Source organism: Callithrix jacchus, chromosome 8 (genome assembly GCF_049354715.1).
Source record: "Callithrix jacchus isolate 240 chromosome 8, calJac240_pri, whole genome shotgun sequence".
NCBI lineage: Eukaryota > Metazoa > Chordata > Mammalia > Primates > Cebidae > Callithrix > Callithrix jacchus.
In genome coordinates, this window is record NC_133509.1 from 89,551,649 (window position 1) to 89,567,089 (window position 15,441).

The 15,441-nt window shown below is 37.3% G+C and overlaps 1 protein-coding gene across 4 annotated transcripts in view; it reads right to left on the reverse strand.

The window, feature by feature from the left end:
* The window catches only part of WDHD1 (WD repeat and HMG-box DNA binding protein 1), an 82,154-nt gene that overhangs the window by 35,274 nt on the left and 31,439 nt on the right, over positions 1 to 15,441 (reverse strand). For all 4 annotated transcript variants that reach the window (XM_009006064.5, XM_009006063.5, XM_002753972.7 and 1 more), the window contains exons 11-15: positions 14,746 to 14,956; positions 10,666 to 10,853; positions 7,704 to 7,888; positions 4,665 to 4,906; positions 1,788 to 1,925 (exon numbers count right to left, since the gene is read on the reverse strand). In XM_009006064.5, the coding sequence (XP_009004312.1) occupies positions 1,788 to 1,925; positions 4,665 to 4,906; positions 7,704 to 7,888; positions 10,666 to 10,853; positions 14,746 to 14,956 (964 nt within the window). The remainder of the gene's footprint in view (positions 1 to 1,787; positions 1,926 to 4,664; positions 4,907 to 7,703; positions 7,889 to 10,665; positions 10,854 to 14,745; positions 14,957 to 15,441) is intronic.

Sequence of the window (15,441 nt, forward strand, 5' to 3'; positions counted from 1 at the left end):
AAATTGGCCAGGTGTGGTAGCTCATGCCTATAATCCCAGCAGTTTGGGAGGCCGAGGCGGGTGGATCATGCGGTTAGGAGATCAAGATCATCCTGGCCAACATGATGAAACCCCATCTCTACTAAAAATAAAAAAATTAGCCAGGTGTGGTTGTGCATGCCTGTAGTCCTAGCTACTCAGGAGGCTAAGGCAGGAGAATTGCTTGAACCCAGGAGACGGAGGTTACAGTGAGCCGAGACTGCCCCACTGAATTTGTCTCAAAAAAAAAAAAAAAACATTAGCCAGATGTGGTGGCGCAAGCCAGTAATCCCAGTTTCTCAGGAGGCTGAGGCAAGAGAACTATTTGAACCCGAAGGCAGAGGTTGCAGTAAGCCGAGATTGCATCATTGCACTCCAGCCTGGGTGACAGAGCAAGACTCTTAATTTATTCCTAATATAAAGAATAATAATAATTTAGAGATGGCATCTCCCTATGTTGCCCAGTCTGGTCTTGAACTCCTGGGCTCAAGTGATCCTCCTGCATTAGCCTCCCAGAATGCTGGGATTATAGGCATGAGCCACCATGCCTAGCCAAAAATAAATATTTTTAAAGAAAAAAAGGATGAAGTTAATGTCAATAATACATTTTATTTCATCGAAAATATCCCAAATATTATCATTTAATATGTAATCAATGTAAAAAAAAGTATTGAAATCTTTATATTCTTTTTTCATACTAAGTCTTCAAAATCTAGAGTATTTTATACATACTTCTCAGTTAGTCATATTTCAAGTGTTCAATAGCCACACATAGCTACTAGTTATTGTAGTAAACAGTGAAGTTCTAGAAAATTCTAAGTTTTGTGTATAATCTTCAGGAAAAGACAGAATTAATCATTGATTTGTGTTACCTCCTTGCTATCTAATAAACTTTCAGAAAAATGTATTTTCCTCTTTACCTGTTTTTTTTTTTTTTGAAACTCTGTGGCCCAGGCTAGAGTGCAGTGTGGTACGATCTAGGCTCACTGCAACCTCTGCCTCCCAGTTTAAAGTGATTCTCCTGCCTCAGCCTCCCAAGTAGCTGGGACTACAGGTGACTGCCACCGTGCCTGGCTAATTTTTGTATTTTTAGGAGACAGGGTTTCAACATCTTGTCCAGGCTGGTCTCGAAATCCTGACCTTGTGATCTACCTGACTCTGCCTCCCAAAGTGCTGGGATTACAGGTGTGAGCCACCGTGCTCAGCCTTATTTCCCTCTTTATACATTTTCTAATGACAATTCTCATGAGAAGAGATCTCAGCCAGGTGCAGCAGCTCACACCTGTAAATCCAGCACTTTGGGAGGCTGAAATGGGCAGATCACTTGAACCTAGGAATTTGAGACCAGCCTGGGCAACATGGCAAAACCTGTCTCTACAAAAACACAAAAATTAGCTGGCCATGGTGGCACACGCCTGTAGTCCCAGCTACTCAGAAGGCTGAGGTGGGAGGATGGCTTGAGCCCAGGAGGTGGAGGTTGCAATGAGCCAAGATCACACCACTGCACTCCAGCCTGGACAACAGAGCCAGACCCTGTCTCAAGAGAACATAAAAATAAAAAAAAGATCTTGTATATAAAACAATGGCTACCTTGCCTAAAGATTGCAGTTCCCAGTTCTGCCAACATATTAAAATAGAAATTTAAAATATAAAACAGAAATAATTTATCTTTAAAGAAATTAGGAATAAAATAATACAATAGTTTTCTTCTTGAAAAATGTCTTAATGCTTTATATATATATATATATTTTTTAACAAATTTATCTTGCCTTCAGCGGAAAACCCAATCCATGTAAGGTAGGATTTCCTTGAAAGAGGAAGAGGGTCACCATGCAAAATTTGTTTTTTCTTTTTCCCCAGCTCTAGTAGTTGAACTCCAAGGCACTGATCCCCATCAAATCCTGTACCTAATGAGAAAATGTAAATATAAATCAGGCATCAAAGGTTATACAGAGTAATATGTTACATAGATTATTCACATAAAGTCCTTAAAAATGGGCATTTATTCACTCAAGAAATATTTACAGAGAGCTTACTACACACCAGCATTGGCCTAGATACTGGGGCCATGACAATAAACAAAGTCATTGCTCTCATTAAATTCAAATTTCAGGTAGAAGACAGATTAAAAAATACAAAAAGAACAAAAAAAGTTATCAAAAAGTCAAAATAATGTTATACAGAAGTGGCCTCTCAGAAAGTAAAGTTGAAGCTGAGACATGAACTGCAAGCTGGAGCCTGCCTCCACATTAGGGGAAGGAACACAATAGTGGATGGAGGGAACAGCTAATGCAAAGTCCCAAGATAGGAAGAACAGAGGGCTCGAAGAACACCAACAGGTAGTATGGCCAGACATGGTAATGAGAAACAATGGTAAGAGATGAGGTTAAAGAGGCAGGCAAAGGTCAGATTATGCAGGATCGGAAGATCACCTTGACAGCTATTAGAAGTTTGATTTTGATTCGAAAAGTGAAGTAAAGTCAGAGAGATTTGAGAAGAGGGGCATGATCTATGTTTTGTTTTGTTTTTTTTGAGACAAAGTCTTGCTCTGTGGCCCAGGCTGGAGTGCAGTGATGCAATCTCAGCTCACTGCCACCTCCACCTGCTGGGTTCAAGCGATTCTCCTGCCTCAGCCTCCTGAGTAGCTGGGATACAGGTGCATGCCACCAGGTCTGGCTTTTTTTTTTAGTAGAGATGAGTTTTCACCATGTTAGCCAGGATGGTCTTGATCTCCTGACCTCGTGATCCACCCGCTTCAGTCTCCCAAAGTGTTGGGATTACAGGCATGAGCCACTGCACCTGGCTGCTCTATGTTTTTAAAAGATCATCTAGACTGCTGTGTGGAGGACCTTAAAAGGCAAGAACTGAAGCTAAAAGACTATTTAGGAGGCTACTATGACAGTCCAAGAGATGACATCTAGGTTGTATGGGATATTAGCAGAATAAATGAAAAGAGACAAATTTAGAATGTGTTATTCCAAAGAATTTACATGATGACATAATTTTACTATTGGAGTTGATTCAGGGGACAGGGAAAGAGAAAAATCAAGGATAATTTTTAGATTTTTGGCTTCAGCCACTAGATTGCTAGTAGGCCATTTACTAAGATGGAGAAACTACGTAAGAAGTAAGTTTGGAAGGAAAAAAAATCAAGTTTTTATTGTGAGCAAATTAAGTCTGAAATGTCTGTCCAAACTTTAAATAGATTTTGAGTGGGCAACTGGATATGTAAGTCTGGAGATACAAGGAGAGGGTACGCTTGAAAGTCATAGACACTGAAATGTACTTAAAACCATGGATTTTGATAAAATTCACAGAGTGGTTTCTCAGACTGCATATTTTGACCTATGAGTCATGGAATCAATTTAAAGTTGCAACTAGCATTTTAAAAAATTAAATTAAAAAAATTTACAAAAAACAAGCAAAAAAAAAAAAACAAAAAAAATAAATAAAAAAAATTTAAAACTGAAATCAAAGAGTAAATATTGTCCATGGGACTTTTCAGATACATTTGTAGATATTTATAGAACAGTAATACAGAATATATTTATTTTCTTCTTCTTTTTTCTTTTTTAAATAGAAACAGGGGCTTGCTATTATTATCCAGGCTGGTCTTGAACTCCTGGGCTCAAGCAACCCTCCCACCTCAGCCCCACAAAGTGTTGGGATTACAGATCTGAGCCACCATGCCCGGTCCAGAATCTATTTTTCTTTTCCGAAATGAAGTCTCGCTCTGTCACCCAGGCTGCAGTGCAGTGGTGCAATCTCGGCTCACTGCAACCTCCACCTCCCAGGTTCAAGCGATTCTCCTGCCTCAGCCTCCTGAGTAGCTGGGACTACAGGCACATGCTACCACGCCTGGCAATTTTTTTGTATTTCTAGTAGAGATGGGGTTTCACCGTGTTAGCCAGGATGGTCTTGATCTCCTAACCTCGTAATCCACCCACCTTAGCCTCCCAAAGTGCTGGGATTATAGACATAAGCCACCGTGCCTGGCCCAGAATCTATTTCATACTGTGGCAAAGCAGGCAAAAAGACTGAAAGATCCTGACCTATAGAGTAGTAGAGAAAAAGGGGCTAAACTCCAGCTAAAAGGTAGAGCCAACAAAGAAGTAAAAAGGGAGCTGCCAGTGAGGAAAAATATTTAAAGTGTGAAGTCACAGAAATCAAGAGAAAAATTTTCAAAGGAATTATTTTTTAAAAAAGCACAGAGATTATCAGTTACCTTGATAAGATCAGTCAGCAGAGTAATGGGGACTGAAGAAAGACATGAGGGGAGGAAAAGGAGACAGCAACTTTTAAAAAGTCACATTCAGAGTTATTTTGGTCCTTTCTACTAGAAGTTATTTTTGTGGAATTTCAACTCTGAAAAGTTCTCTGGTTATGCTTACCAACTGATAAGATTTAGACATGAAAGGAATCAACCAAGTTCCATCTTGGAATTGTCTCTGTAATATCGCTCTATTAATAAAACATTTTCATTTTTATTGCTAATAGTGAACACAACAAAATTCTCTACATTTTAAGATTACACTAATTCAAAAAGAAGTATATAATCCAAGACAAAAAGAGTAGCAAAAAAGCTCAAGTAATTTCCATTTTACTTCAGGTCATAGTAAAATTATAAAAGACTGAAAAAAATCTACCTCTGTGATAAACAATGAAAAGCTGTTCTCCATGTCCTGCCATTGACACCACAGGCCCAGCAAGGCTGAATACCTCTTTTTGAACCCCTCCAATAGTAAACAATCGAAGAAGCAGGGCACTAGTAGCAGCAGCAGTCCATCCCTGACCAACACATATGGCTTCAATATCCTCATTCTGAGGCATGTCTATCATCCACTCTTTGCTGGAATCCCAAGAACTAAAGTGCAGGCAGTGAAGCTTGCTAAAAATTAAAACAAGACAGAAACAATCAAACGTTCAGATAATATTTATATATATAAGTAATCATGATATTCAGTAACAAAACCAAATAGTTTACTTTCTATTATACACTAGTATAAGAAATTACTTTTAAAAAGTAATTATGGGCATGGTGGCTCATGCCTGTATTCCAGCACTTTGGGAGGCTGAGTCAGGCAGATCACCTGAGGTCAGGAGTTCAAGACTGGCCTGATCAACAGAGAAAAACCCCGTCTCTACTAAAAATACAAAATTAGCTGGGCATGGTGGCACATGCCTGTAATCTCAGCTACTCGGGAGGCTGAGGCAGGAGAATCGCTTGAACTCAGGAGGTGGATGTTGTGGTGAGTCCAGATCATACCATTGTGCTCCAGCCTGGACAACAAGAGTGAAACTCTATCTCAAAAAAAAAAAGTAATTATGAAATACCCTTAAAATAAACTATATGAAAACCATTAATAGTCATATTTTGCAGGATATTTAAATATACAGGAAAAGGCTCACAACATAATGTTTAATTAAAAAAAGACTAAAATCTATCAAGTGTGATTTTGTATTATAAATGTATATAAAACCACAATCAAGTTTTAAAAGAGGAAAAAGCATCAAAATATTAAGCAACAGTTCTCTCACTGCAAAAATAAAGTGGATATGGAAGACTAAAACAAGAAAAAGAAAAAAAAATACATTATACTACCAATGAGATTACTAACCCCTGCTTGACATCTTTCTAGCCTTTTTATTTGCACATACATATATATATGTTATTATTCTTAAATACAAATTTTTTTTTTGAGATGGAATTTCGCTGTGTCACCCAGGCTGCAGTGCAGTGGCATGATCTCTGCTCACTGCAACCTCCGCTTCCCAGGTTCAAGCAATTCTCCTGTCTCTTGCCTTAGCCTCCCGAGTAGTTGGGACTAAAGGTGGGTGACACCTTTAGTGCTATATTTTTAGTAGAGATGGAGTTTTGCGCCATGTTGGTCAGGCTAGGTCTCAAACTCCTGACCTCAGGTGACCTTCTGGCCTCAGCCTCCCAAAGTGCTGGGATTATAGGCATAAACCACCACACCCAGCCCAAAGGATACAAATTTCAAGTCACATAGAAGATAGTAAAATTCATGAAGTTTATCAGTACTATGACCAGCTGAAGAGATCAAGAGGACAACCTCGTGATTTACAAAAAGCTAAAAAAAATTTTCTCTTCTTAAAAAAAAAAAAAAGCACTCTGCAATAACAAAAACCTGAAAAATTATTTTCTTTTCTTTTAAAAAACAAGCATTTGCCACCCATTGCTTTTCCATCATAATTTTTTTGTCAACATCTGTCTACCTATTTATTTACTTACCTACTAATCAAAACATGTAAAATCCAAAAAAACATTGAGTAGAAAAAGCAAATTGGCAACTAGTACATTTTTTGGTTTGTTTTTCCTGTTTTTTTTTCCTGCTTTTTCGAAAGGTTTTTTTTTTTTTTTTTTTTTTGAGACAGAGTTTCACTCTGTTGCCAAGCTGGAGTGCAGTGGCACAATTTCAGCTCACTGCAACTTCCACCTCCCAGGTTTAAGTGAGTCTCCTGCCTCAGCCTCCCATGTAGCTGGGACTACAGGCACATGCTACCATGCCCAGCTAATTTTTGTATTTTTAGTAGAGATGGGGTTTCACCATGTTGGCCAGGATGGTCTCGATCTCTCAACCTCGCAACTGGCCTGCCTTGGCCTCCCAAAGTGCTGGGATTACAGGTGTGAGCCACCTTGCCTGGCCTCAAAGAGAGATTTAAAATCTAATTCATAGTGACAAAGATTTACACTTAGTTGGCCAAAGCTAGGGTTGAACTAACTGCAAAGAGATATAAGAAAACATTTTCAGATGATAAAGAACATTCTGTATTTTGATTGTGGTAGTAGTTATCTGTGTATATTGTATATCTTTGTCAATTCATAAATCCGGTACATTTTATTGTAAATAAATTACATCTCAATAAAATAAATTAGGCTGGATGTGGTGGCTCATGCCTGTAATCCCAGTACTTTGGGAGGTCAAGGCAGATGGATCACCTGAGGTCAGGAGTTCGAGACCAACCTGACCAACATGGTGAAATCCCATCTCTACCAAAAATACAAAAATTAGCCAGGTGTGGTGGCACATGCCTGTAATCCCAGCTACTTAGGAGGCTAAGGCAAGAGAATCGCTTGAACTCAGGAGGCGGAGGTTGCAGTGAGCCAAGATAATGCCATTGCACTCCAGCCTGGGTGACAGAGCAAGACTCCATCTCAAAAAAATAAATAAAATAAAAATAAATGAATAAATAAATGAAGTAAATTAAAATAAGGGAGGTTCTCATAGAAATAAATCTGTAAGGATACATACGAAATTGTTAATAGTTATACGTGAGATTAGAATTCTGGGAGGAGTTTTCATTTTCTGAAACTTCTTTATTGTATACTGTTCTTTTTTCTTTATAGTGAATGTACATTACTCTTATAATAGTAATAAAAAACACTTAATAATGTAAAAAAAAATCCCATCTCTCTTGCATTACTAATCATGCCATGTCATTTTGCTATGTAGTTAGAGCATGTAATGAGGGAACCATTAGGGCAAAAACAGACATATGTTCTGAGGTATTTTGGATGTGCTGGTGTTTGTACCAAACTCTTCCTTCTGAAATTTCAGACTACAAAAAATAAATTTTGTTTTATTAACTTTTTGTCTTTAATTTCAACAACTGTATCCAACAATTTAACTGTACCAAATTCTTCCTAATAATGCTGAGTTTACCTTGCTAGCTCATCAGTGCTTTCACATGCCAACAAAATAGCTTCATGGGAAAGATCTGCTATTGTATAATTCAGAGTGTTTGATAAGTGTGTTGCATGGTGTATGGAGGTATCATGGAACTCCACATCTATGGCATTGTCTTGCTCATCATTATAGCAGCGAATAATTCCAATAGAGTTCCACACCTACAAACAGGTAAGATTAAATATAAGTCTGAGAAAAACCAACGCTCCTAGAATCAGTAGGCCACAGTAGTACAAATTAACAAATATTATAATTCAATCCGTAGTAAGATTTAAGTTTTGGGAGCTACTACATCTCAACTATCTCTAAAGAGTTTCTGACAGGAGTTGTAAAACCAGAGATACAATTACTTATCATTTCCTTTATGAGAAGAAGATACATATATACTTATTAATTAGCAAATGCAGTTTTAATAATATTTAAAAATAAATTACATGACTGTTACTTTAAAATTACATTATACTTGGCCTTTGAACAACCAACCAATTAAATTCCTCAAAAGAAACATTTCAAAAATTGAGTTGTCTTACAAATATAAATGCAAATAACAACAGACCTTTTTCCTGTTCTAAGTAGTTATTTTATGATAGAATAAATATATACATTTTGGCCAGGTGTGGTGGCTCACGACTGTAATCTCAGCACTTTGGGAGGCCGAGGCGGGCAGATCATGAGGTCAAGACGTAGAGACCATCCTGGCCAACATGGTGAAACCCTATCTCTACTAAAAATAGAAAAGTTAGCCTGGTCTGGTGGTGAGCACCTGTAGTCCCAGCTACTTGGGAGGCTGAGGCAGGAGAACTGATTGAACACAGAGGGGCGGAGGCTGCGGTGAGCTGAGATCATGCCATTACATTCCAGCCTGGCAACAGAGCAAGACTCTGTCTCAAAAAGAAAAAAAAAATACACACACACACACACACACACACACACACTTTAAGGAAACATACATTTTTTTCTTTTGGAGATAGAGTCTCACTCTGTCACCCAGGCTGGAGTGCAGTGGCATGATCTCGGTTAACTGTAACCTCTGCCTCCTGGGCTCAAGCAATTCTCCTGCCTCAGCCTCCTGTGTAGCTGGGGTTACAGGTATGTGCCACCATGTCCAGCTAACTTTTGTATTTTTTTTTAGTAGAGATGTGGTGTTTTACCTTGTTGGCCAGGCTAGTCTGCAACTCCTGACCTCAAATGATCCTCCTACCTCAGCCTCCCAAAGTGCTGGGATTATAGGTGTGAGCCACTGAGCCTGGTCTAGTCAATATAAATTTATACCACTTGGAAAATTTATCTTCCTCTGCTGTCCATTATAGGCTCACACTAGGCCCTAAAGTTTCTAATAAAATTAGTGCCAATATTTTATTTAGAGTAACTATAAATAAAATATTGACACAAATAAAAAATTAAGACCTATAACTTGATGACTACTGATGGAAATAAAAACTTTTATTATTATTAATCATTACCCTTAAACTTTACATAAAAATTTATGCCAGGCCTATACTTTTTTATTATTATACTTTAAGTTCTGGGATACATGTACAGAATATGCAGGTTTGTTACATAGGTATACATGTGCATGGTAATCTGCTGCACCCATCAATCTATCAGTCTACATTAGGTATTTCTAATGCTATCCCTCCTCTTGTCCCCCACCTCCTGACAGGCCCTGGTGTGTGATGTTCCCCTCCCTTTGTTCTCATTGTTCAACTTCTGCTTATCAGTGAGAACATGTAGTGTTTGGTTTTCTGTTCCTGTGTTAGTTTTCTGAGAACGATGGTTTCCAGATTCATCCATGTCCCTGCAAAGGACGGAACTCACCTGTTTTTATGGCTGCACAGTATACCATGGCATATATGTGCCACATTTTCTTTATCCAGTTTATCATCAATAGGTATTTGGGTTGGTTCCAAGTCTTCGCTACTGTGAACAGTACTTCAATAAACATGTGTACATGTGTCTTTATAGTAGAATGATTTATAATCCTCTGGGTATATACCCAGTAATGGGATTGCTGGGTCAAATAGTATTTCTAGTTCTAGATCCTTGAGGAATTGCCACACTGTCTTCCACAATGGTTGAACTAATTTACACTCCCACCAACAGCATAAAAGCCTATTTCTCCACATCCTCTATAGCATCTGTTGTTTCCTGATTTTTTAATGATTGCCATTCTAACTGGCATGAGATGGCATCTCATTGTGATTTTGATTTGCATTTCTCTAATGACCAATGATGATGAGCTTTTTTTTCATGTTTGTTGGCTGCATAAATATCAGGCCTATACTTTTTAAAAGGCAAAATCTTCAGAGTAGAAAATGTCATATAACCAACACAGAAATACTAAACTTTTTAAGACCTCAAACTTAAGGCAAAAGCTAATATATTCATTTATCTATTCATGAAATATGTATTTAATGTGTACTATATCATACCTTGTTCCAAATCCTAAGAATATATCAGTAAACAAATAAAAAATCTTTATTCTGTGTAGCTTACATTCCAATGGGTGGTGGTATGAGGAAAAGGAGAAGATTTTTTTCCTTCATTGTACTTTCCACCTTCTAATATATTATACTAGTAGTTGCCTTCTAAGAAAACACCTCCTTATTAGTGTTTTGGAATCAGTATAATCTTCTAATTAACAATGAATATAAAAAATACGGTTTGAAAGTGTTGCCAAGAAGTACTGCAAGATAGTAATATTTACTTATGTTCATTTAATGTCATTTTGCAAAGAAGAATTTTATTTAATGTCGTTTTCAATAAGGTTGAAATGAGATTAAAACTGTGAGCTATAAACCAACCACAAAACTATAGTCAATCAGTGCTCCAAGCTACTCAAAGTTTTAAAAAATAGGTTTTATCCAACAAAATTACCTATCATGAGAAAAAAATGCTGAAAACCTACTTAGAAGTTAAGTGTAGATCCAAAGCTTACCATGAATCTGTGAGTGAGATGCAAGGGTGTAGAACCTGACTGAAATGGCTTTTGCTGGGGAGTTGGCATGGGTCCATCATAAAATGGCCTCTGGGATGTTACAAGTGGTAGATTGTGAATGCTTCCTTCCTGATCATCTTCCTCCTCCTCTTTGCGAAGACTAGAACCAGTTTTTAGCATTGAAATATCTACAATACAAAAGATTATAATTAAGGGAATCATGAATACCAGTGATTTGGAAAAAGGAAAGCATTACAGAATCTAGTAACTTTTTCATTCATATTCAATGACACTGACATGCTATTTGCCTCTTTCACCATGTTGAAGAGATGCAGTGATGGAGCAAAAGCAATGGTGGGTAAAACTCCTGGTGCCCTGGCACAAATCAAGGCAGTGGCACCAGACTGAATTAGTACTTAATGCATTGTTAACCACTACTCACTTGTAGTTAAAATATTAATTTTATTAAATCTTGACACTTATACAGATTTTTTTTAAAAAGCTCTGTATGCTAAAATGAGAAGTGATGGTTGTCTTGAAAAAAAGCACTTATGCAATTATTTGAGTTGTAAGCTGAACTAACTGATTTTTTTTCACAGAACACTGCTTTTACATAAAAAACAAATGCCAGATAAACTATGGCTATGCAGAATTGGATCTTTGGCAAACATTTTCCTGGAAATGAATGAAATAAGCCTGTCAATTAAGAAAATAACTGACAGAATTTGTTGCCAATGATAAAATTTGAGCTTTCAAGTGAAAATTAAGATATTGGGAAGCTTCTATTTGCCATTATTAGCTTCAAAACTTTCTAACATTTAGAAATTGCTGATAAGATTGGTATCAATACTAGTAGATAGAATTTATGGCCAAGTGCTGTGACTCACGCTTGTAATTCCAGCACTTTGGGAGGCCGGGGAGGGAAGATTGCTTGAGGCCAGGAGTTCAAGACCAGCCTGGGCAACAAAGCAAGATTACATCTCTATAAAAAATAAAAAATTAGATGGGCATGGTGGCATGCATCTGTAGTCCTAGCTACTAAGAAGGCCGAATGGGAGAACTGCTTGAACCCAGGAGTTCAAAGTCACAGTGAAGTATGATCATACCACTGCACTCCAGCCTAGGTGACAGAGAAAGATGCTATCTCTAAAAACAAACAAAAATTAATTAATTAAAAACAACAGAAGCCAATATAATTTATATTATATAAGTGCCAATATAAGGAAGATCCATAAACTTCAGTGAACCAATATTATCAATTCATATGTTACAAAACTAAACATGATTTTTAAAAATCCATTCAGTATTCAAGTCAGACCACTGAATTTTTTGGTTCTGTTTTGGTTTTTTCTGAAACAGGGTCTTGCTCTGCTGCCCCACATGGAATGCACTGTTGCAATCATGGCTCACTGCAGCCTCAATCTCTCAGGTTCAAGAGATCCTCCCACCCCAGCCTCCCAAGTAGGTGGGACTACAGGCACATGCCACCACACCTGGGTAATTTTAAATTTTTTTGTAGAGAGGAAGCCTCACTGTGTTGCCCTGGCTGGTCTTGAACTCCTGGCCTCAAGCAATCCAGGAGGATTCCCAGCCAAACCAATGAATTTTTAACATAACAGAGTTGTAAGAGTTCACTGAAGTTTTCAGATTACACTTTGCAAGTAATCTTTAGGAAACAATGATCTTCTGAGTCTTGGTGCAACATCAAAGAATATCCACAATTAACTGAATGTGCTACTAAAAGATTTCTTAAAATACTTCTCCCTTTTCAAATTACATATTTATGTGAGGCCAAATTTTCTTCATATACTTCAAACAAAAACAGGCTGGGCGCAGTGGCTCACACCTGTAATCCCAGCACTTTGGGAGGCCGAGGCAGGTAGTTCACGAGGTCAAGAGATGGAGACCATCCTGGTCAACATGGTGAAACCCCATCTCTATGAAAAATACAAAAACCAGCTGGGCATGGTGGCACACACCTGTAGTCCCAGCTACTCAGGAGGCTGAGGCAGGAGAATTGCTTGAATGCAGGAGGTGGAGGTTGCGGTGAGCCAAGATCACCCCACTGTACTCTCGCCTGGGTAACAAGAGCAAAACTCCATCTCAAAAAAACAAAAACGAAAACAACATATGGCAATAGACTTAATCCAGAAGTAGATGAGAGAATCCAGCTGTCCTATATGACAGACATTACAAAGATTGCAATGCCACTCTTTTTTGTTTTTAATAAAAAATTATTATTCATGTTTACATAAGTTTATTTTTATTTTTAATTAATTTTTAATTTAATTATTAAGTTTTTGAATTTTAATTTCTAATATGTAAATGATAACAGACGTAACTCTGTATAAATAAATGCTCTCTGAAGGGTCCTCAAAATTTTTTAGAGTATAAAGCCTACTGAGACCAAAACATTTGAGGACTGCTGTTCTATAAACTCTTTAAGACTTTAAACAGCACAACGTAGCACTGTACATTGGCATTTTACTTGATAATGTTCAAGCATTATTTTAGCATGTAAGTTGTTACAATAGGTACTTCATTTGAAGATTTTAAATTACAATCTCAATTTGTAAATTTCAAAATCTACAATACTATTCAGGTTATCTATTGTTTCTTGAGTTAGTGTGGTAGTTTGTGGGTCTTTCAGAGAATTTGTCTATATCATTTAAGTTGTTAAATTTATGGGCACAAAGTTATTCATAATATTGTCATTATCCCTTTGATATCAATAGTAGCGCTGTCATACAGACACATAATGTTGAGTTACAGTTATAATTTTAAATTTTCTAATAGCTATTTTTAAAAAGTAAAAAGAAACATCCATAGTTTTAATAACACAGTGCATTTAAAATACATATTACCATTTCAACATGTACTGAGTACTAAAAATGTTCCAAGATTTTTACATTCTTTTTTTCATATTGTCTTCAAAATCTGGTTGCACTCTATGGTGAAACCCCATCTCTACTAAAAATACAAAAATTAGCCGGGCATGGTGGCAGGTACCTGTAATCCCAGCTACTCAGGAGGCTGCGGCATGAAAATCACTTGAATCCAGGAGGCAGAGGTTGCAGTGAGTCAAAATCACACCACTGCACTACAGCCTTGGCAATAGAATGGCATTTTAAATACACAAAATATTGATCGGCCATTATTAATACCCATTTTTAGAATGAAGCAATATTCCTGTTCACTTTTACTTTCTAATTTGTATTAATTTGTTCAAGGTATCTAGCAGAGTGGAAAAGGATAAAGGATTTTTTCCACCTCAAAAAAAAAATCTGGTTGCACTCATAACATATCTCAATTGGAACTAGCCAAGTGCTCAACAACTACATATGGCTGGTGGCACAAGTGTATGGATCTATAGTGATGACCCACCCCTCTTTCATTCTCTACGTTAGTGATTTGTGTTTTCTCTGTCTTCATCATGATAGATATGTATCAATTTTATTGATCTTTTCTTTTCTTTTGAGATGGAGTCTTGCTCTGTTGTCCAGGCTGGAGTGCAGTGGCGTAATCTTGGCTCACTGCAATCTCCACTTCCCGAGTTCAAGTGAGTCTCCTCCCTCAGTCTCCTGAGTAGCTGGGATTATAGGCATGCGCCACCACACCCAGCTAATTTTTGTATTTTTGTAGAGACAGGGTTTCACCATTTTGGCCAGGCTGGTCTTCAACTCCTGACTTCAAGTGATCTGCCCACTTCAGCCTCCCAAAGTGCTGGGATTACAGGCATGAACCACCACACGCAGCCTTATGGATCTTTTCAAAGAACCAGCTTTTGATCTCACTGACTTTCTCTATAGTTTTTCTCTTGTCAATTTTATTGACTTTTGCTCTGTATTATTTCCTTCCTTCTATTTGTTTGGGGTTTAGTTTTCTTTTTCTAGTCTGCCATAGCAGAAGTTTGGATTATAGATTTGAAACCTTCTTTAACATTTAATGCTATAAAGTTTCCTCTAAGCACTACTTTAGCTACATTCTACAAATTTAATAATGACTTTAATAGTTCTAATAAAAAACCCAAAATATTAATCAACAGGGTAGATAATCACATGCACAAAGTCAAGTTCTTACCAAATGAGTTTTCATCATCTTCTAGGATGTGACTTCGCTGTCTAGGACGACCTGAAGCCATCATGAGGTCGTCATCATCCTCATCATCATTCACAATCCCTTTTGAAAAAGAAGGGATCTCGACTGCATTGTCATTTAGAAAATCACCAGCATTACTCGTATCATCTCCATCAAAAAGATCATTGTAATCCTTTTCCACTCTGCTAGATACCTTGAACAAATTAATACAAATTAGAAAGTAAAAGTGAACAGGAATATTGCTTCATTCTAAAAATGGGTATTAATAATGGCCAATCAATATTTTGTGTATTTAAAATGGAGAACTCTATAAATATTTATTGAGTTTACTTGTTCTGGATCTGAGTTGAAGTCCTGGCTGGGTGCAGTGGCTCACACCTGTAATCCCAGCACTTTGGGAGGCCGGGCGGATCACCTGAGGTTGGGAGTTTGAGACCAACCTGACTAACATGGAGAAACCCCGTCTCTATTTTTTCAAATATATATTAAAAAAAAAAAAAAAGATTGAGGAGCTCAAAGAATGTCCTTACAGTTCCCTCTCTCTTCATCTCTCTACTCTTTCTGTATCCGTTTCACTCCATTTTTCAAGAAAAAAAAAAAAAAAAAGAAAGTAAAAGTGAACGATTTAGAAAAACCCAATTACTAAAAAGGTAATCTTTTAATATGTACCTATAAATT